The sequence below is a fragment of the Mirounga leonina genome, unplaced genomic scaffold, assembly GCF_011800145.1.
Source record: "Mirounga leonina isolate KUSES-001 unplaced genomic scaffold, KU_Mleo_1.0 Mir_171, whole genome shotgun sequence".
Taxonomy (NCBI): Eukaryota; Metazoa; Chordata; class Mammalia; order Carnivora; family Phocidae; genus Mirounga; species Mirounga leonina.
Genome location: NW_023270436.1, coordinates 7,688,404 through 7,711,885, shown reverse-complemented (window position 1 = coordinate 7,711,885; position 23,482 = coordinate 7,688,404). Strand labels below are relative to the sequence as shown.

Below are 23,482 nucleotides of genomic sequence, written 5' to 3'. Positions count from 1 at the left end.
CACTAAACATGCATACCTGTACCTGCTCAGTTTCTTCATCATTTTACAGATGAAGATAAAATTGGAAGGTTTGCCCAACCGAAAGATGAGCATCCTTCTGCAAAGAGATCAAAGGCTTTCCCAAGAAAAAGCTCATTAGCTGTGAAATCTGGTGATCAACTCTGCAGAGCTGTCCAACCGTTATTCATGCCCAGGCCACTGGCCATGAAATCCACTGTGAGAACAGAAGGGACCCACAGGCAGGTCATGGCCTGGGCTTTCAAGGAAGGCAGAATGTGTGTGGCAGACACCTTGTAAGTAAAATTCAGGAGGCTTCTAGTAGGGAGTCGGCAGGAGTGAGGAAACAGGGATGTCAGTTTTACTGAGTGGATTCTGAAGTCTGTATGAAATTTATACACCCACTGACACTATGGGAAGAAATCCCAGGAGACTCGCTCTTTACTGAAACATATCTATTCTGAGTTTCCTTCCTCTCTTACGGTTTTCACAATCCACTCCAGGTTAACAAAAACACAAAGCAAAAGAATATCCCCCTCCTCCACCTCACTCCATCCCCAAAGATCTCAGCTTTTAAAAAAGCTATCGCGATGGACCAGTCTGTATCTGATGACCTCTTAGGAGCCATTCTACCCTGTAGGAAGCCCCTTAAAATAAAGAGGAGGGGCTGATAAAATGCTAATCATGCTTTCACTTCATTGTCATTCACTGTGGTCAGAACTGCAAAGGTAAAAAGATACCCAAATACCATGATACATAGAGAGAGAGAGGTAAGGAAGTGGGACTTTTTCTTGAAGGTCCATGCCATTGCTTATCAGGAGTGCGAGATTACTTAGACTTGTCTTTGGGCCGATTTCTTTTGAATGTTCCAAAGCTCTTTTCTGTATTTAAGGAAGTAAAAAGGCACGGTTCTCATTTATCATGGTGCAAAGAAAGAGAAAGGGAAAATGCTGATAAACAGAAGCTGTAACTAACACAAACTTCCTTCTACCATGTCATTTCTGAACTAGAAGGGGCCTCAACCAGACCCCCTTACTTCACAAGTGAGGAAATGGTGGTGCAGTGAAAATTAGGAAGTAGCTCTCAAGCCCAGGGTCCCTTATATAATAACACCACCCAGAAACGACACCCCCCCCCCACCTTCCAGGGGTCCGGGCAGTAATAGCAGCTAATATTTACTAACCATGGTTGAAGGGCTAGAGTCAGTGCTGAGTGTTTTGTAGACATTATCTCATTTATCCCTTTAAGCAGTCCCATCAGGTATGTACCACTGTTCACCCATTTTATAGAAGAGGAAACTGAGGCATATTGCTGCTCGGAAATGAAAGGACCTGGATCTGAACCCGCAGGCAGCTGGAGCCTGCAGCCTGGAGCCGGGGCTGTTAATCATACCACTCCAATGCCTTGTGCCAGAGACAAAAGAAGAGGATGCCAAATGAGACTGATGTTAAGAATCCAAGTGAAAAACTCAGACTTAATGTAAAATTAAATTAACTGTCCCTTATTAAATTTTGCAAATTCTGTATTCTTAGTTCAAATTCAATTTCAAGGCAGATAGGTATGGTTTTGGTAACCTTTGGTAACCAAACTGCTGTCTGATCATCTGTCAGGGGCCAACTCTGGAAGTAGGAAACCAGGATTAAGACATGATAATGCAGTGGGTTCTCTCCAAACATTAAGAAGGCTCCTGCCAACCACTATCCTAACACCTCTTACAAACTCCTCTTCTGACACTTGCAAAGAACTTCTTACTCCTCTGCTTCCCTCGATCAAGTTTCCTTTAGTTAACTGGCACACACAATTACCCAACATTTGTTTTGTATTAATAGCATGCTGGACTTTATATAAAATACATTATGCTAGCCCTGGCCCAGTAGGATTGCCATCTGAAAATTTAGTGTTTACATTGTGCTTTAGGCTTGTCCTTTCTCCCTCTTGACCTCATCTTTGAGTGACCCTAAGAACTGAACACTCTCCCGGCTCCACTTAGCCAAGGCTTATGTTCTTAGAAAGAGCTTCCCAAAGCTGATGCCACCCGGGCAGTTGGTGCTTGCCCTGAGCCAGGAGGATCCAGAACTTTCACAAGTGGTCAGGAAATAAACAAAAACAGATGGGAGCCGAATCAGCCCTGGTCACAGTGGGCACCCACTTCCCCATTTTCTCTCCAAGTGTCATTTAATTTTCTGGTCTGCCTATCAGATCATGAGACACCAGGAACAACCCCAGTTTGCCGAGAGATTGTGCCCAGAAATAGCCACGCTGTCTCCAGTGCAGACACAGGTGGTGAGCTTACGTTAAAGGAGGGAAGCCATCCTCTCCATCCCCATTTCCGGGGACAAGGGACAAGCTGCCCCCCGGACTCTGGACTTCCCTAGGACAAGGGTCTCTCCTGCATGTAGCCCCTTTCCTTGGGCCCATGTTGAAGAGGGCATGGCTAACTAAAGCTTGGGAACATTATTCCCCAGAGGATCAGGGCAGGGAAAGAGAATGGATTCTCTGTGTCCACACCAGTAACTGGCTGGCATTCCCCTAAGCCAATGGACCCCATTTGTAAACATGCCCCTAAGGAGGGAGCAGAAATGACAGAACAGGCGCGCAAAGGGGAGCTTCCTAGTGCAAGTAATAATTTATACTTAACAAGCAACAGAGAATGCATGCTTCAGTTATTTTACTATATTTTGCCATTTGTCTCTCTTTCAATAGTTTTTCCCCCTTAATGGCGAAAGGAGGTCTCTTGGAGAGTTATTTTTCTAATAAAATGTAAATAAGAGGAATTTTTATATTGTGTCACATAGCAACTTAGGACTGATTCCAGGGTTGTCTAGATTATGGTTCAAAGAGTGTATGTATGACAGACCAAGGGCTGCAGTGATTTCTGTTGAGGAAATTACTAATGTTATTTAATTGCTTTCTATTTTCCCCCTGGAGAGTCATTCCACAAGCATTTAAAAACCACACATATTTGTCATATGGGTCCTTTAAACAGACTGAGCTTTCTGTTAAATGGGGTTCCTCTCCTAATAATGTCTCTTTACGTTACCAAAATCAACCAACAAATATTTACATTCACTGGAAGATTTGTGACGGGGCACAGGATTTTTTTTTTTTTTTTTTAAAGATTAACTAATTTAACAGGTGACCGGCATTGATCTGAGAAATGTTTTCCCGCCATCCACCCCATTTCCAGTTCATTCGCTGACCTTAGGAAGTTACTTCCCTTCTCTACTCATTGCCCTACAAAAATCCAGGCTAAGGCTGAGCACTCAATTTGGACGAAATAAATGAGTTCACTTTATAAACCCCTCTCCCCTGGGGCTCCGGGGGGGAATAAGAGGGGCTAAAAATACATAAAATGCCAGCATAATTCTGGCCTACAACCAAGACTTCTATAACTTAAAAGTACTTTTTTTTAACAAGACCAAATCTCCACCCCCCCACCCCCCCACCTTGATTTCCTTCCCAACCAGACACCCATCCCATTATCTGTCTCACCATCCTCCAGAGAAGCACCTCAGAGAATCTGGATAAAAAGTTCTGTGTTTTCAAAGTTTTCAAAGGAAAAGACTGAATCCAAAGATCACTCAAGACAGGATGATAAAGTAGACAGACAAGAGGCAAAACAGGAGTAAAACTGTGTTCATCATTGACTAGCAGCTCTGTTCCTGACAGCCAAACTGTGGAAACAACCCAAATTCCATCCATCAATGAATGGGTGAACAAAATGCAGCAGATCCATACAATCCATACAATGGCACACATACATATGTTTTTCATCCGCCACCACTTAAGAGTGATCTTAAGTTCCTATTCCTGAAAGGTAACCTGGTTAGGAAATGTAGGTCCTAAACCCTGCGGTGTGTTGAAACTCACCAAACCAGAGAGTTGAATCACCTCTTAAATGAGCTGCTAACAGGCAGGGTGGTGGTCTGATGGGCTCTGATGCCTGTCATTTAGGGAAGCCTGAGAAATGCAAATGCACAGTGGCTGGTGGGGCTGAGAGTAGGGATGGGGGAACTCTCTCTCTCTCTCTCTCTCACACACACACACTGACTTAGAGCCACAGGCCTCTCTTCCTTTACCATTCTTGCTTTCCTTGAAAAATGGCTCATCTCCAGCAGGCCAATTTGCCTGGAAAAGCCCCCTGGATCTATGAAAATCCATGAGTTTATCATGGCATTCACTGTAGAAAAAGCCTGACAAACTCATCTGTCACCATTTGAGGTGGCCACGACACCAACTTCTTACTTTGAAAATTAGTCTTTAAAAGGGAAAGAATTGAGCATGCATACTGTCTTTTCAGGAGGAACTGTGTTTAAGGGTAGCTGCAACTGATGAGGGAAAACCCTGCCCCCCCCCCCCCCCCAAAAATCCAACTCAGTGATGTAAGCCAATTATTTCTCAATCATACCGGGGTGGGGGGAGGGGAATGCTAGCTAATTCACAAGGGAGGGATGATAGACTTTGAAGTTTTATTTTCATCTCCTGATAAAATTATCGATACAGGAAAGAATGATCATCTGGTACTGAAACCATTGGTGAATGATGGAGAGAAGCAGGGGGCCAATGTTTCCCCTTCCAGATTATTCTCTGGAGGAAAGGACAAATCTAACTGAATAATGGGGTATCAGATCACTATCACCTTAATCCACAACCTATGATACTGAACTTTAACCAAGCCTTCAGATCTACTTTCCAGTTTACAGAAATTACAAGAGATAGGGGGGAAGTCACATGACGAAAGGAAGCAATCAGACAAATGCATATAGTGGGATATTCTGCAGGACACATGGTTCTGTCTTCTCTACAAATTAGTGTCCTGAGAAAGGTCTGGATCGAAAGAGAATTGCAAACAGATTCAATGTACGGTCCTGGATGGGAGCCTGGTCTGGATAAAGCATCTGCAAAGGATAATTTGGGAAATCTCAATATGACCGGGCATTAGGTGGCATTAAGGAATTGTAAATTTCGGTACACGTAATCACACGATTTTAGCTGTGTAGAAAAATATTAGTCTTTTGCAGAGATGCAAACTAAGTATTAAGTACGTAGGGGCAGAGTGTCATGATGCCCATAACTTTCTAAAGAATACTTCACCATAAAAATATAAAGTGAGTTCAAAAGAAGTAACACCCACCACTTCACACCCATTAGGATGGCTATTATCAAAACCAGAAAGTCACAAGTGTCCTCAAGGATGTGGAGACACGGGAGACCTTGTGTACTCTTGGTGAGCATATAAAATGATGCAACCACGATGGAAAACGGCACGGCAGTTCCTCAAAAAACGAAACGTACAATTACCGTATGATCCAGCAATTCCAGTTCTGGGTGTACATCTCAAAGAATTGAAAGTAAGGACTCAAAAGGATGTGTATACACCCATGTTCACAGCAGCATTATTCACAGTAGCCGAAGGTGGGAACAACCCAAGCGTCCACGGGTGGGTGAATAAATAAACACAATGTGGTCTATCCAGACATTGGAATACTGTTCGGCTTGAAAGGGGAACTCTGACACCTGCTACGACCTGGATGAACCTCAAGGACATTACGCTGAGTGAAATGAGCCAGTCACAAAAGGGCTAATATGTATCATTCCACTAACACGAGGTACCTAGAATTCATAGAAACAGTAAGTAGAAAGGGAGTTGCCAGGGGCTGAGGGAGGAGGAACGGGGCCTTAGTGTTCAAGGGGTCTAGAGCTTTACTTGCAGATGACCAAAAGTAAGCTCCGTCAATGGACGAGAATGATGGTTGCACAACCACACGAATGTACTTAATGCCACTGAGCTGTACACCCAAGAAAAGGTTCAAACGGTCAATTTTATGTTATATATTTTTCCTACAATTAAAAAAAATATGATAGGGTGCCTGGGTGGCTCAGTTGGTTAAGCGACTGCCTTCAGCTCAGGTCATGATCCTGGAGTCCCGGGATCGAGTCCCGCATCGGGCTCCCTGCTCGGCGGGGAGCCTGCTTCTCCCTCTGACCCTCCCCTGTCTCGTGTGCTCTCTGTCTCTCTCATTCTCTCTGTCTCAAATAAATAAATAAATAAATAAATCTTAAAAAAAATATATGATAGGGGCGCCTGGGTGGCTCAGTTGGTTAAGCGACTGCCTTCGGCTCAGGTCATGATCCTGGAGTCCCTGGATCAAGTCCCGCATCGGGCTCCCTGCTCGGCGAGGAGCCTGCTTCTCCCTCTAACCCTCCCCCCTCTCATGTACTCTCTCTCTCTCTCATTCTCGCTCTCTCAAATAAATAAATAAATCTTTAAAAAAAATGATAAAAATCAAAGAAAAAGAAATAAAGAACACCCTCCCCCAGAAGAACAGATCAATCAATAGGGAACACTCAAACCCACAAGCCGCTCGGTGGTACCATCCCGTCCTGTAAACATTAACCAAGACAGAAATGAATCTAAATGATCTCAACTCCCTTCAAAGTGTTTTGCTGTTTTGTTATTTACGTGCATTGGTGGAGAAGGTCAGTGGTTTAGAGAGGTTTTACTATAGCTTTCACTTCTCACCTACCTTCCTCATATATAATTAAAGTTCCCCTCATCCCAACACAGGCACTTGCCCTTGTCACCTTTAGAACAAGAAGCCAAGTTAAACAATGCAAATATTTCACCTGTATTCACCTAATCGTGCCCTGGTTTTCTCTGGATCACCTGAATTTGGAGAACACATTAGCTGATAACATCATCATGTGGTAGCACACCCATCCATCCTTCTAACAAAGCCAAATTATAGACTGGGGGGCATTGGCGGGGGGAGGGAATTAAAGGACATGACAACGTATTCCCCATGTCAATGATCCAATATCCTCCTTTAAAAACGGGAAATATACGATGACATTCAACAAAAAGAAAAGTCTGAAGGATAGGCCATTGTTCCAGAAATAAAACCATGATAATGGCAGCCAATCATTTACAGTGCTTGCCTGGCTTTCTAATTACCCCACCAAAGGCAGGAGCCCGCAATATTTCAATTGCTTTCCAAGAATTTCTCTTTGGCATTATTAACACAGGCAGCTGAGCAGGTTATCAGACTAAGAAAGAAATCCTTGGCTGCAGACTTTAATTACAGGTTATTTCAGCTGAACACTGACTTAAAGTTCCAATAGAGCGGTTCTAAAATGACACAGATGTTGGCTGAGAAATTCCAGGTGATTTCTAAGTCCGGTGGGATAAAGGAGGATGCTTAAATCTGAGGGAGGAAAGGGTCCAAGAGTACCAAGGAGCACTGACCATTCCACTTAGCATTCTTTCAACAGTTGGCTGGGACTGGGACATAAAAGTAACAGTAAGGAGAGATCCACATTCTCACCAAAGAGACACAAGTGGAAGAAAGACAGCCAAGAGCCTGAAACGGATGGAGTCCAATTTCATCTTTTAGAAGTTCTGGGAAAACCTTGCAATCGAGTTCATTCATTCAACAAACAGTTCCTGGGCCCTTGCTATCTGGGAGCAAGCATGCATGACGGGATACAAAGGAAGGGGCACCTGGATGGCTCAGTTGTTAAGCGTCTGCCTTCAGCTCAGGTCATCTCAGGGTCCTGGGATCGAGCGCCGCATCGGGCTCCCTACTCGCCGGGATTAATAAGATGAGCTCCAGTCTCAAGAAGCTAGTGGAGGCCACAAAATGCGACAGCCACGAGCCATTACCTCCCTTTGGCTGATGGACTACAGGGGGGACGAGTTACTGGAAACGCAGAAAGAAAAGCTGGAGGAGTCCACAAAATAGGAATTGTGGCCTTCAGAAGAAGGAAAAAGCCAACCTGCCGTGATCCCATGGGGAGGAAGCTGGGAGAATAAATACCTCAACCTCTTTCTCCTCCCATATTCCCATCTCCTGCTGGTACCTCCCATTGGCTGAGCCCAACCAGAAGCCAGAGAGGCAAGAAAGCCCTTTGATGCAGGCTGGAGAAGGCAAAAGAAGGCTGGGGAGGCGGGCTCTGGAGATACAACCAGAAAACATCCAGCCCAGGAAGCTTCCTGGTGAAGAAGGGGTTCGGTTGGGCTTACAGGTGAAAATATTGTACGTGGGGAAATAAGAAGGGCATTTCCAGAAGGGGAATAGCATGAGCAAAGACCAAGTAAATGGAAAATATGGAGTAATTCAGTTCCCCGGCAAAGTTGAGCAGACAAGAGAAAATCTCAAGATTCTACGGCAGAACCACAACTGAGGACTTGGGCACTCCGGGCCAGGTGAAGGACTTGGGACATGATTTAAAGATGGAGACTCATTGAAGGCTTACCAAGTTTATAGGCTGAATCGTACCCACCTTAAAATCCACATGGTAAGGTCCCACCCACAGGACCTCAGAATGTGACACAGGGTCTTTACAGAAGTGATTTAGTTAAAATCGGGCTATTAGGGCCCTAATTCAGTATGACTGGTGTCCTTACAGAAAGAGGAAATTTGGACACAGACACGTATATGGTGGAGAAACAACGTGAAGACACAGGGAGAAGACAGAACTCTTACCTACAAAAAGCCAGCAGGTAGAGCCACAGTTCTGTCCTGCCTACACCTCATGTGCGGCGTGACTCTAGAAACTTCTACTGTCTGGCTTGGGTTCACTCCACCAAAAAGGGAGGACTCTGATGGGATCCTTGTCATCCGGCTCACCGGCAGGGACCACATCACATGGGCTCAGCCACTAACCAATCGAATTGGAGCTCACAAAAACCACTCCAGAGACCTGGGTCCCAGCTTCCCCCTTCACCACCATGGCTTTCTTCCAGTTGGATTTTTCTGCTTGTTTTCATGTTGTACACAACACTCTTCAGAATGAGCAGGCCATGTTCGTGGGTATTCTTCGATCACAGGTTTTTGCTGCCCTCCTGGGAATGTGCTGGACTCCACCGATGACTCAGCTGTCACTGCGGAAAACCCTGGGGATTCCAGATGAGGGCCCCAGATTGTTTTTCACTTGGTTCCCCTCACTGTATCCTCCCTGCCATCCACTTGCTTCTCTTGCCTTCCTTTGTTCTGCTGGCCCCAGGGCTCCCACTGCCGGCCCCCTCCTGCCCGTGAGCATCACACATGCCCACTCTCGGAGGCTGCTCTCCCCTGGACCTTTCCTGCTCTCAGGAAGCTGGAAGGACTGGGCACCCCCTCCTCCTACCCTGAGCCTGGGGCCTCAGCAGCTTCAAACCCTTGGGGGCATAGTCTAAGGCAATGGTCACCCACAGCGCCTAGGACTTCTCCCTGCAGGGCAGTGAGGAAGGGACACAGAAGGAGATGTACTTTTTCAAACCAGCCATCACTCCTACGGGGAGATGAAACCACAAGGGTCTTTGCTTGAGATGAAGTTTCTCCAACAGCCAATAGTCACTGAAGGATGGGAAATGTCTCTAAACTACTCACCCCCTTCCCTGCTCCAGGCCCTTCCTCCCGTGTCCCCTGTTTCTACAGAGAGCATCGCCAGTCTTCTGGGAGGGCAGATGTAGGGTCGTCGTTTACTTCTAAGTCATAATTACAAAAATGACAATAGCTATCACCACCTGATGACCTACAGACAGCATCTCACAGCAATTCTGCGAAAAGGCACCACTAGCCATTTTTACAGACAAGTAAACTGAGGCTCAGACTTGTCCACAACCACACAGCTAGTTTGTGGCAAAGCCAGGGTTTAATCCCCAGATGCATCTGACCCCAGAACCCACCCTAGTCATGCATGAGAATTACCTGCAGAGTGTCAAGAAAGTGTAGATTCCCAGGCCCCAACCCAAACCTACTAAATCTCAGTGTCCCAGCCCAGGCCCAGGAAACTGTATTTTTTTGTTTGTTTTTTGTTTTTAACAAGTTCCCCCAGTAAAGCTGATGCCACTAGCCTGAGGACTGGCTCTCACTAGACCACAATGCCTTTCTGGGAAACTACCTGACCCTGAGGAGGCAACAATAAAAGGCCTTCATTATCGTCATCCTCCTCCTCTTCCTCCTCCTCCTCAACTTAATTACTCCAAGGGTGACAGGAATTGAGAGCAGGGCAGAAAAAGAACAGGAAGTACACAGGGCCCCTTTTTACTGAATTATGTGCCCCTCCTTCAGGTAAAGTCTGCGTGTCACTCCAGAGGGACCCCATACTTCTCAGGCCTCCCACATCTAAGTGACCAACTACAGAGGAAGGGGAAAAGAAACAAAGTAGAACCAAGGGTAACACAGACATCAGGTGTGTGTGTGTGTGTGTGTCTCTCTCTCTCTCACTTCCTGCCGTGGTTCCTGTGTGGCCCCATAATATCCCCGTAAGGAAGCCGATCCCTTAACTGAAAAGGGCTCTCCCATTTCCCCTATCAGGGTACTTGTTCATACCTACTCCAGTCTCTGCTCCTACACTCCAGAAAACTTGCCAATAATTGAAATTCAAGTGGCAGCCCAGTCTGGCCACTCGAGATAACTGATTAAGAAGCAGGATGCATCAACAAGCGCCCTCTCCAGAGGCCCCTGTGGCTCTGTCTCCCCTCCTTCCTCAGTTTCCCTCTCTGAGAATGACCCAGCAAGCTAGCTGGGTAGAATTGTCTGGCTGGTGAGCAGAAGGTCAACTTGCTAATACGGCTGAGGTCAGAGGTCGGGCCTCAAATAAGCTCAGTTCCCTTGGCTTGGTTCTAAGGTCACAGACAGGCCCCCCAAATCCTGCCACCTGGTCATAAAAGAAGTGTAGACGGATCAAAACAAATCCATCACCGCTGGTGGAAACAGCCAGTTGGGTGAATGATGACGGATGGTGGTTCAGTAGCATCTTTGATTTGAGAGACGCGGCATCAGAAATGACCTCCCGGCACCTAATCAGTTCCAGAAAAGGACTTTGTTCTCTGGGAGGCAAGGTGGGAGATCAAAGCATTTCTTGCTAATCATCATTTAACATTAATTACTTGTTAAGTAACCTGACCCAGACCCAATACCGCTCCCTACCTCGCATCCTGACAGCCTCGACAGCCTCAACGAGCACCCTTGATCTTTCAACCCAACCTGCATCAAATTGGGAGCAAGCCGACTGCAAACCTGGGAACAGAGAGACCCCCGGCGGCCCAGGCAGTCAGTCCTTCACTTACTTCTCCTTTTCCTGTTAACTTTTTAACCCCACCAGCCAGGAAATGCAGACATAGAGTGGCGCACTCTCCCTCCCCCTTCCCCCTGCCACATTTCACTGAGTTCCTCAGATCTGGGGACTAATACCTCCTGATTCACAAGCTGTGTGACCCAAGGCGTCCCTCTCTGAGTCCCCAGTCTCAGCTGCACCCACGGAGGTAACACTCTCCACACCTCCCAGCCTCACTGTGAGGATCAAATATGATATAAAAAAGACATCTAAAGATGGGGGCATACATCTGGCGATAATTTATTTCCAGGGCTGCGTGGGTGGCCAGGGTATTCATTATTATATTATTGACATCTTTTCGTGGCTCTGAAATAATGTAGGATAAATGCTGTGCGTTGAATGGTGTTCCCCAGAGACCCCCCCACCCCCCGACCCACCGGACCACTACCAAATTCTTATGTGGAAGCCCTAACCCCCAAGACCTCAGAATGTGAGTACCTGGAGATAGTCTTTCAAGAAGTAACGAAGTTACTCTAAAACAAATAATGCAATATATGTTAAGAAAAAAAGAAGAAGAAGAAGAAGAAGGTAGCGGGAGGGGAAGAATGAAGCGGGGGAAATCGGAGGGGTAGACGAACCATGAGAGACGATGGACTCTGAAAAACAAACTGAGGGTTCTAGAGGGGAGGGGGGTGGGAGGATGGGTTAGCCTGGTGATGGGTATTGAGGAGGGCACATTCTGCATGGAGCACAGGGTGTTGTGCACAAACAATGAATCATGGAACACTTCATCTAGAACTAATGATGTAATGTATGGGGATTAACATAAGAATAAAAAAAATAAATATAAAAGAAAACTAAAAAAAAAAAAAGAAAAAGAAGTAACGAAGTTAAACTTAGGGTGGGTCCTAATGCAGTATGACCGGTGTCTTCTAAGAGATTAGGGCACAAACACACAAGAGGTCAGACCATGTGATGATACAGAGAGACAAACGGCTATCGACAAGCCCAGGAGACATATATCCTGCCAACGGACATCTTGTTCTCAGCCTTCCGGCCTCCAGAACTGTGAGAAAATGAACTTCTGTCCTTTGAGCCACGCACACAGTATGTGGTACTTTCTTACGGCAGCTCTTGCAAACTCCTACGAGAAACTTCAAATGAGTTCGAGAAAACATAAAGTAAATGAAAAGGAAAAAGACGGGGCTAGTATGGCTCTAATCAAAAAGACGGATAATATGCGTTGGCGAAGCTGTGGGTAAATTGAAAGTCGCACACATTGCTGGCGGGAACGAAAAAGGCTGCAGCCGCTCTGGAAAACGGTCTGACGGTTCCTCAAAAAGTTACACACAGTGTTACCGTGGGACCAGTCAATTCCACTCCTCGGCGCCTGCCCAGGAGACATGAAAACATGTGTCCATGTAAAAACGTGTGCACGCATGTTCACAACATCTTTATTCACGACAGCCAAGAGGTAGGAAACAGCCCAAATGCCCCTCAACTGGCGAATGGCTAAACAAAGTGCAGTATAGACACACAGTGGAATATTATGCAGCCATGAAAAGGAATGAAGTCCTGACAGCTGCGACAATGTGGATGAAGCTTAAAAATACTATACCAAGTGAAAGAAGCCAGTCACAAAAGCTCAAGTATTGGATAATTCCATTTACATGAAATGTCCAGAGCAAGCAAATCCATAGAGAGAGAGAGAGATTAGTGGTTGCCAGGGGCTGGGGGAAGGGAAGATTTAGGGATTGGGGGTGGGGGGGATTGACAGCTGATGGGATTTCTTTCAGAGGGTATGAAAATGTTCTAAAATTAGATTGTGGGATAGTTGCATAACTCTTTGAATATGTTGAATATACTAACAAGTGAGTTGTACATTTTTTTGTGTGTGAGTTGTACACTTTAAGCGGGAGAACTGTACGGTAAGCACATTATATTTGTTTTATTATAAAGTGTTTAAAAAACCCACACTGGTACCCCCAAAGTACTGTCAAATAGCAAATATTCCTCTTCACCCTTCACCAGCCTAAGGGCTCCAGTCTCTCCCCCACCTTCCAGATTTGATGATATCAGCCACATGACCTTGTGTATAGACCAGCCCTCATACACCAATCCTCCACAAAAATCTGAGGTAAGGGCTACTCCCCCCAGGAAGGAGCCTGCTTCCCATTTCCAGCCCTTTGGAGGAAAGGGGCAGAGGCATGATGTTTTGTGTTTTTTTAATGCCCATAAGCCTCTCAGGAGTAAACTGGAGGGTCCCGGGCACAGAGGACAGGACATATTCGTAGTCCTGAAGTGATTTCCCCCAGAGAAGCTCGTTTGGACCCCTCCATCAATTCTGGGATTACACTGGGTAGTGGCAAGTTTGTTTTCTGAAAAGCCCATGTTCTGCAAACCCTAATCCCTCCCCCAGAGCAATTCCTCAGCTGGGAGGGAGGCGGGCAATGAGGCAAAGCCACGGTTTCCTCTTTGGGTTCAGAGCAGCCGTGGGGCCTGGCTGGGCTGCTGCGAGGTACTACCTCTGCGAGTAGTTTGTGGTCTCAGAAATGGCAGTTACATTTACTGCCCATGGAGGGGAAAGTGAACGTTAAAACGCTACCCGCTTCCACGGATCGGGAAACTAAAGGCAGGAGCTATGAAAGCGAATCCTTCTTCATTTCTCCCATCACCTAAATTCCTCCTAAGCTTCAAAGAGAATTAGAATTTACCCACAAGTAACAGGGACCCTCTTCCCTAGCAGTTCCACATTTAGGAATATACCCTAAGAAGATAATCAAACAAAGGTGGATTCAATCAAACAAAGAACATCACTGCCCAACAGAAATATAAAGTCGGCCACGCATGTACTTTTACATTTTTTTTGTAGCCACATTTAAAGAGGCAAAAAGAAAAAGGTGAAGTTAATACTAATAATCCATCTGTCTAACCAGTAGATCCAAAATATTATCATTTCCACTAGAGTTGTCAGATGTGGCAAATAAAAATACAGGACACTCAGTTAAATTTAGATGAACAATGAATTATCTTTTCCAGCATAAGTATATCCCATGTGATATGTGGGCTATACTTAAAGTTCTACTTGTTGTTTACCTGAAAATTCACATTTAAATGGACATCCTTTTTAAATCTGGCAACCCTAATTTCAACATGCAATCAATATAAAAAATAAATTAATGAGTAATTTTACAGTGTTCCTCTTTGCACTGTCTTTGAAATCTGTTGTGTATTTTATACTTCTAGCACAGCTCAATTTGGGCTCGCCGTATTTCAAGTGCTCAATAGCCATAGAGCTAGCAGCTACCATTCTGGACAGCACAGAGCTAGAATGTTCCTCTAAATGTCTCTTATAGGGGCGCCTGCGTGGCTCAGCCATTAAGCGTCTGCCTTCAGCTCAGGTCATGATCCCGTGGTCCTGGGATCGAGCCCCACATCAGGCTCCCTGCTCAGCGGGAAGCCTGCTTCTCCTTCTCCCACTCCCCCTGCTTGTGTTCCCTCTCTCACTGTGTCTCTCTCTGTCAAATAAATAAACAAAATCTTTAAAAAAATAAAAATAAATAAATGTCTCTTATAACAACAACAACAACAACAACAAAAAAAAACAGAAAAAAATACCCATCAATGAAGAGGCTGCTTAAGTCACAACTAATGTTTAAAGAGCACTAACTACTGGTCAGTCCTTGTCCTAAGAACTTTGCATGCATTGCTCTATTTTTTTTTTCTTTTTAGTTAACCAGAAACAAATTCAACAATGCATTATCTCATCTAGTAGTCCCAACATCCAATCGAAGTAGGTGCTGGTATAGCCCCTTTATACAGACGAGGAAAGCAAGGTTCATAGAGTTTCTAGAACTTGCTCAAGAAAGTGGTGAGGCTGAGTGTGGACAGACAGGTTGACACATACATGTCCCACCCTAGCATGGACTTTGGAAGAAGACTCACCAAAACATCACTGGTTTTCTCTGGACTTTGAGGTGGACACTGGTTAACAGTTTGGTCTCTGCTGCCACACAGACTGATCATCCCACCCTCGGCTCTGCCAAGTGCCCTCACAAGTGTTTTGACCTTTGTAAGCCTCAGTTTCCTCATCTGTAAAATGAGAGTCCCGAGTATCTGCCCCACAGGGTTGTTGGAGTCTAAAGAAGATAAGGGATGTGGACAACGAGGCAAAGCAACATGCTCCTGGTAAGTCCTCAGCGGACGTTACTATCATTCTCCCTAGGGTCTTTGTCCTTTCCTATTTCCTATTTGATTAGACTTTTCCAAGGTGAGCATCAATCAGTTAAAAAAAAGAGAGAGAGAAAAGTTACTTTTTTTTTTTTAAAGATTTTATTTATTTGACAGAGAGAGACACAGTAAGAGAGGGAACACAAGCAGGGGGAGTGGGAGAGGGAGAAGCAGGCTTCCCACGGAGCAGGGAGCCCGACGCGGGGCTCGATCCCAGGACCCTGGGATCATGACCTGAGCCGAAGGCAGACGCTTAACGACTGAGCCACCCAGGCGCCCCGAAAAGTTACTTTCAAAAGAGAGAAAACCAGGATGCCTGGGTGGCTCAGTCGTTGGGTGTCTGCCTTCAGCTCAGGTCGTGGTCCCAGGGTCCTGGGATCGAGCCCCACATCGGGCTCCCTGCTTGGCGGGGAGTCTGCTTCTCCCTCTCCCTCTGCCCCTCTCCCCTGCTCATGCTCTCTATCACATGCTCTCTAATAAATGAATAAAATCTTTAAAAAAAAAGAGAAAAAAGAGAGAGAAAACAGCCCTTGAAGCATCTGGAGGAAAAAGAGAAGGAAAGAAGAAAAGAAAGGAGAGAAGGAAGAAGGGAATGAAGTCACCTAAGGATAGGGAAAGGTGAGGCATCACTCCCCCCACAGTTTTCTGAGTGACCACCAGGGGGCACTGCCTGCAGTTTCCACAGCTAGGGAAAATGATCCCTTTCAAAAAAACCCAAAAATTTGCAATAGACAAATCACCAAAATCATTCCTCTTAACTGGGGTGCCCTCTGCCAGGAGTCCCCACTGAAAAGCTGCCAACATTCATCTTACAGGAGATGTGAAAGGCAGTGGGAATGGTCTCCCAGCTGCGGGCGATCCACGTCTTACCTTTGGAGTCTTCTTTGGCCAAGTGACTACAGGGACCCCAGTGATGGCCAGACTGGGGTCATCATCCGCATGCTCCTTCAGGACATTCTGTGGCCAAACAAAGGAGCCATATTAGCCCAGAGTAGAGGGGAGGCCCCTGAAGGGGGCTAAGACTGGATCTAACCCAATAAAAGTCAGCCCTCTACTAAGTCGACCACCACCCACACACTCAGTAGAAACCAAGTCACCAGGGTTCCTTAGAGGCCACAAGACATGCAATATTCCCCTTTCCAAAAATATTTTTAAAAAGCAAATCACACACCTCCCTATGACTTCCATGAATGTATCGCTCACTGATCATATTTATGAATCCAAACATTGGTCTAGAGTGCTATGGACTCTCATGCACACAATCTCATTCAGTCCTTACCAAGTACCCCGGGAGTGGGCTGGCCAGTGTACTAAGATGCTCCAACGTACATAAACTCAACTACGTATGCAGAGAAACAAAAACAAATCAACCACAAGGTCTTGACACCTGTGAGACCTCTTTTCTTCCATCAGCCAGCAAGCTATGTGTATTCTAATCTTGGTGTGTAAAGACATGTCATTGTTTATTACAACATGGGCCATAAACACAAGTAGATTCTTAATCTGGTTTGACCAAGGATGGAATCATCTGACCAAATGCTAGCAGAAAAGTGGGCTGTGATAGACGTACTCCCGGGCTGGGCAAGGGTCTCCCGCATGGCGCACTGTGTTCACATCTCTGTGGGTGGTCTGAAGGCTTTTCAAGGGTAATTCTGACTCTACCAGATTTTGGCCTTATGTGGAGGCCCATTTTAGAACCTCAACCAGGTGTAAGATGCTACTCCACTGAATTATCCCTGAATTAGAGGTGAGGCAATCAAGGCTCAGAAAGACTCAAGAGGACTTGGGTACTGCCCCAGACCAGGAGGGCAGAGCCCCCGAACCCCACTCTTCAGCACCAGACTTCCCACCCCATGACCACTTCACACGTGGGTTTTTTGGTTGCATCCACAGCATGCCATGAAAAAGCATTTAGGGACAGATCTGTCACTGGCCTATTCTGACCCTGACCGTTAATTTTTGGATTGTACAAAAACATTCCTGCAGGGACATTTAAAAACAGAGAAAGCTACACAGTAGAACTTAACAGGAAGAGCAAAAGAGCTCAAAACAGAAATATAGGTAAAGATTATTTTAACTCCCTTTCCCTAATCTATTCACCAGAAATGAATCCAACTTACTTCTAATTTGTTCTATTGTCTCAGTTTTCTCATCATCCTGTGATTGCCAGATTTTTCAAGATGTGCCTATTACGCCAAATCCACCTGTGGAACTCTATTCTGCCCATGGGAGGTGGCAAACAGGACAGTGATCAAGGGTCAAACTCGGGGCTGTCTGGCTTCAATTCTCAGCCCATACAGCTCTGTCCAAGTCCAGCATCAATGTCACTGATTTATAACTGCTGTTTATAAATATCTTGGTTCACTGCTATATCCCTCGCACAATGACTAACCTACAGTAAGCCTCCAGTAAATAACTTTAAAAAAATAAATAAAGCCACAAATCCCCAAAGAGGGACTTTCTACAAAATCCCTGACTAGTACTCCTCAAATCTGTCAAGGTCAACAAAACCAAAAAAAAAAAAAAAAAAAGTCTGAGAAACTGTCACAGCCAAGAGGAGCCCAAGGAGACATGACAAATACATAAATAGTGCTATCCTGGGTGGGATCCTGAAATACATCTAAGACACTTGGAAAAAACTAAGGAAATGTGAATAAACTCTAGACTTTAGTTAGTAATAATGTATCAATGTTGGTTTAATTGTAACCAATGTACTCCACTAATATACCATGTTAATCCTAGGGGAAAGGGGGGCGTGTGTACGTGGAAACTGTAGTATCTGCTGAATTTTTCTGTCAATCTAACACCATTCTGAAACATAAAGTCCTATCATAAAAAGCAATTTTTTTTAAGTAGGCTCCACGCCCAGCGTGAAGCTCAATGTGGGGCTTGAACTCACAATCCCAAGATCAAGAACTGAGCTGAGATCAAGAGTCAGATGCTCAACCGACTGAGCCACCCAGGCGTCCCCTAAAATGCCAGACAGCAGTAACAGCTACCATAAAGGAAAACGGGATTATTAGGCTGCCAATTTTTCTAACACATATGCAGCATATTTAACAAGAAATATAACAGAAGGGGACCAAGAATACAAGCATGATTCAGCTCCGGTGTGGACTTCACATGGGGCATGAAAGAGGCTATCGAAGGTTGGGGGCAGTGGCAATGATCCGTGCCTGGGGGAGGAGTGTTTCATCACTGACATTGTTTAGAACTGCCAGTTCCCAATGATGATAAAAAGTAGACCAATTTTTTTTTTTTATCAGTTTTGGTTTTGAATTAAATGGACCCCAGACATTACACCCATTAGTGGGTCATTCCCACTTGGTCCACCACCCAGGGTGGATAGGACTGGATAGGTGAGAGGTGAAATGGAACCATCAGGAGACAGGCACCACATATTTTGTTGAATGAATGTACAAGAGTAGGATGTATTGAGTGTTTGCTCTGGGCTGGGCATCGTGATAAATACGCCATATCCACTCTCTCATCCAACACTCTTGACCACACTGTGAGAAGGACCACCATCATTTCCAGATGAGAATACCAGAGCTTAGGGGGTAAGGGAACTGTCCAAGACCACTCAGCCAGGAAGGGGTAGAGACCCTTCCACTCCACAACCTGTGCTCTAACCACGGTAATATTCAACCTATCCTTCAAGAAGACAGGGGGCCACATTCCTAGCAGCATGACTCACAGCAGCCAAAGGATACTTGGAAACAACCCAAGTGTCCATCAGTGGGTGGATGGATAAATAATATGTGGTCTAGCCACACAAGAGAATATTATTCAGCCCGGAAAAGGAAGGAAATCGTGACACTGCTGTAATATGGATGAAACATGAGATGCCTAAAGTAGTCAGATTCATACAAGCATAAAACAGAGTGCTGGCTGCCAGGGAGGGAGAAGCAGGGAGCTGTTTAATGCACGGTGCTGATGGCCGCACACCGTGTGGACACACCTAAGGCCACTGAACGGGACACTTAAAAAAAAAGGTTAAAATGATAAATTTTATGTGATGTATGATCTACCACAATTTTTAATTTTTTTTTTTTTAGTGTTTTATTTTTATTTAAGTAGTCTCTACACCCAACATGGGGCTCGAACTCATGACCCTGAGATCAAGAGTCGTGTGCTCTTCCGACTGAGCTGGCCAGGTGCCCTGCCCCTACCACATTTTTTTTTTTTAAATTTTTTATTCTTATGTTAATCCCCATACATTACATCATTAGTTTTAGATGAAGTGTTCCATGATTCATTGTTTGTGCATAACACCCAGTGCTCCATGCAGAATGTGCCCTCCTCAATACCCACCACCAGGCTAACCCATCCTCCCACCCCCCTCCCCTCCACAATTTTTTAAAAAGGTTGGAGAGAGTGGGGCAAAGCAGTCCCTCCCTAAGGACTGGAATCAGAGGTTCTAGAAAGTACACACAGGAGACCTCACTAGTTAAGCTATTACTGTTATGCCTGTGACAACACTGGTTCTAGAGTCAGAAGACCTGGGTTCAAGTTCTACAACTTGCAGACTGTATGATGTTGAGGAAGCCACAGCTTAGAACAGTATATCTACCCTTGACTTTCCATGAAGTGAGATGTGATTTTACTACCATTCTTAGGAGCATTTGTTGAATGCTTGCTCTAGACTAATCCTCTCTGAGGAATAGGGCTGATTCTCCTCCTTTCTCCCCAGAAGCAGAAACTAAAGTTCAGAGGGCCTAAGTGACTTGCCCAAGGTCACACAGCAGGGAGATGACCGAACCTGACACTGACCAGGTCCCTCTAACTACAAGCCCAGGGAGTAACACTGGGTGATAAAGCCTCAGGAAACCATTCCAGCAACCTCTGGAGCTGACCTACACCCCATTATTAAAAAAACATAACACCTAGGAGACAATCTGGGCTCACATTCACCATCTGATTAACAAATACAGAAATGAGTCATGCTCACCTCTTCCTTGCAAGACAGAGAACTCATTCAGCCACTAACTTCTCTACAAAGCATTTTTCAAACTTTGCCCCAATCACGGAAGGAAGACACACATGTGCCCAATGTGGGCCTGCACAAGCACAAAATTTTGTTGATGTTTCATGGTTCTTAACAATCCATATGAATTTCACACCCTCTTCTACAGTACAGCAGGGTTTTCTGTTGTTGTTTTTTTTAAATAATGTTTCCCTACCCCCAAAAACAGCATTAAAAATACATATATATATTTTATATATATTTTTATATATATAAAATATATATAAATATGTATATTTTATATATAAAATATTTTTTTTTCGAGGAAGATGCTCTGTGTTTAGGCAAAACCTTTCAATTCACATATATCTGTATCTAGATATCTTATATGAATATAGATAGATCTATCTTACCATATGATGGGAGCAGGGGAGCCCATCACTTCCATGGGACTTCCTGCCCTCTTACCCAATCTCAAACTCCAGGTTGGGGTGACAAACTCAAATGCTGCTAGGAACCGAGCAGAAAAAATGCAAGATATTGACAGACTAGAGCCCTAGAGAGCCCTTAGCCCTGGTGTGGCCTAAGGCACACTGGACGCCACGGGCCGGTTTAGAGAGGGCAAATGTTACTCAGTACCAAACCACTAACCTCTTGTGGAAATAAAAGCCCCACCTGATCTCTGATTTTTTCAGAAGAAATCAAAGATCCAGAGTTTTATTTGAAATTGCTTAAATGCTGGCAACTGATTGAAAAATTAAAAAAAACAAAACCGAAAAAACGACTGGTGAGCCAACCAGTACAGAGGTCAGTCTGGGCCACGGGCCGCCAGTATATAAACACTACTCTGCGTAAGATTGAAAATAATGTCCACTCGCCTTGGTTTTCCTGGAGTTTCTGAACTGTCTCAAAATTTCCTGTCATTTCAATATCAAAGCTGGAGTCCGTAACTCACAAGCAAGGTGAGGTGCTGTGGAGGAATGTCTGGTTACAAAAAGCTATTACTGAAGGTGTAGTATTATCAATAATAAACACATTAGTAATGATAAATAATAATTAAAAATTAATAGAGGGGGCGCCTGGGTGGCTCCGTCGGATAAGAGTCCAACTCTTGGTCTCAGTTCAGGTCATGATCTCAGGGTCATGAGTTCAAGCCTCGCTCCAAGCTGGGCGTGGAGCCTACTTAAAAAAAAAGTCATTTAGGGCGCCTGGGTGGCTCAGATGGTTAAGCGTCTGCCTTCGGCTCAGGTCATGATCCCAGGGTCCTGGGATTGAGTCCCACATCGGGCTCTCTGCTCCTTGGGAGCCTGCTTCTCCCTCTGCCTCTCTCTCTCTCTCTCATGAATAAATAAATAAAATCTTTAAAAAAAAAAAGTCATTTAAAAATAACTAAATAAAAATGAAAATCAAGAGAGACCTCCCCAAGGACCCTGGAGTGCACGTCTCCCACACTCCCGGCGGGAAACAGTTCCCCTCCACGGCCCTCGGTGGCCACCAGGAGGTGCTCGGGGTTCTGACCCTCAGGGAAGTATTTTCATTTGTTTGTGACAGGTTACAGGAAGAGATTATTCTAATTGGGGATTGTCTCTGAGAAATAAACTGTGCTGAAGAGCACCACGTCACTGGCATCCCTAGGCTCTGCCAGAATTTATACCCTTCCTGGGGCTCTTGGAAGCAGAGACTAGGAAGCCTGGGTGTCAGGACCAGCCCCTCAGCCCATCATAGGTTACACCCTATAAACCTTCTGAGTAGGAGAGCCCAGGGCAAGCTTTCTAAAAGGGAAAGATTGGGGCCACCAGGCCCTTTCTGCTGGGACCTGCCCTGCTTCTGACCCGACAAGATCACCACAGACAACGAATGTGCTGGGCCTCTGTTTCCTGTTAGGCCAACTCTCTTAGTGGGCTTAACCAGCCAACAATGGATTCAGGCCTCACTGCTCCGTAGGGTGGGGTGTTAATTGATGATAATAAAGCAGAGGCAGGCATCAAGAATCCCTAACCATCAACCAAACCAAAGGTAAAGGAGGGTAACAAGGGTCAGAACAGCCCAGACCACTGCTCTGGGGAACCCAGCAGACTGAGGGGTCCTCCCCTTGCCACAGGCAACTGGGCATCAATGCCCCTTGGGCCTCCCAAGATCCCTGCCTCTGCCCCAGCCCAACCATCTTGTGCCCACCTGTAAAAACCCATCTGCACTGGGTTGAACTGTATCTCTCAAGTAGGTATGTTCAAATCCAAATCCCTGGTACCTATGAATGTGACCTTACTTGGGAAAAGGTTCTTTGCAGATGTAATTCGTTAAGGATATCCAGATGAAATTATCCTGGATTTAGGGTGCACCCCAAATCCAGTGACTGGTGTCTTTTTTTTTTTTTTTTAAGATTGATTTATTTATTGGACAGAGAGAGCACACGCGCACTTGCACGGAGCTAGAGGGGAGGAGGGGGAACACCGAGGAGGAGGGAGAGGGAGAGAGTCCCAAGCAGATTCCGAACTCAGCTCGGAACCCAAGGCGGGACTCAGTCTCACAACCCTGAGATCATGACCTGAGCCGAAACCAAGAGTCAGATGCTTAACTGACTGCACCACTCAGATGCCCCATGACTGGTGTCTTTCTAAGAGAAAGAAGAGGGGGATTTGAACAGAGACATCAGGAAGAAGGCCCTGAGAGGGCAGAGGCAGAGAGTGTAGTGATGCAGCCACAAGCCAAGAAACACCAGGAATCACTAGAAGCTGGAAGGATAAGGAAGAACCCCCGCTGGAGCCTTCCCAGAGGGCACACCGGACTGGGAGAGAGTAAGTTTCTGTTGTTTCAGGCCACAGTTTGTAGTCATTTGTCATGGTCTGTGGCAACCAACAGCCTACACAAGCCAAAGCGCACCGTGGTTAGAAGCCTATTAGCTACAAGTCACCACGCCTCTCTAAGTCTCAGTTTCTCCATCTAGGAAATGGGATGATAAGAGTCCCCCACCACGCCAGCTTGTGGCGAGAATCATAACACACGGAAGGTACTTGGTCTGTGGTAAATGCTCAACGACTGTTGGCCAATCTCTTAATTGGCTTCTGTCATATTTCCTGCTGGAATACCTTGCCCCTGTCCTCTGTTTGCAGAACTCAACCACTTCAGAAGTTCTAAGCTTAGGGAAATTGAAAAGTTTATTTAGTTGGAAGGGCGGTCTAAACGCTGACTTAGCTACATAACGAGAAGGGAAAATAAGGTGATTCAGGAGCCCACAACTTAATTTTA

General features: G+C 45.4%; 1 protein-coding gene across 7 annotated transcripts in view; it reads right to left on the bottom strand.

The window, feature by feature from the left end:
- The window catches only part of KDM2B (lysine demethylase 2B), a 118,049-nt gene that overhangs the window by 29,914 nt on the left and 64,653 nt on the right, over positions 1-23,482 (bottom strand). For all 7 annotated transcript variants that reach the window (XM_035016957.1, XM_035016958.1, XM_035016961.1 and 4 more), the window contains one exon: positions 16,141-16,227. In XM_035016957.1, coding sequence (XP_034872848.1) covers positions 16,141-16,227 — 87 coding nt within the window. The remainder of the gene's footprint in view (positions 1-16,140; positions 16,228-23,482) is intronic.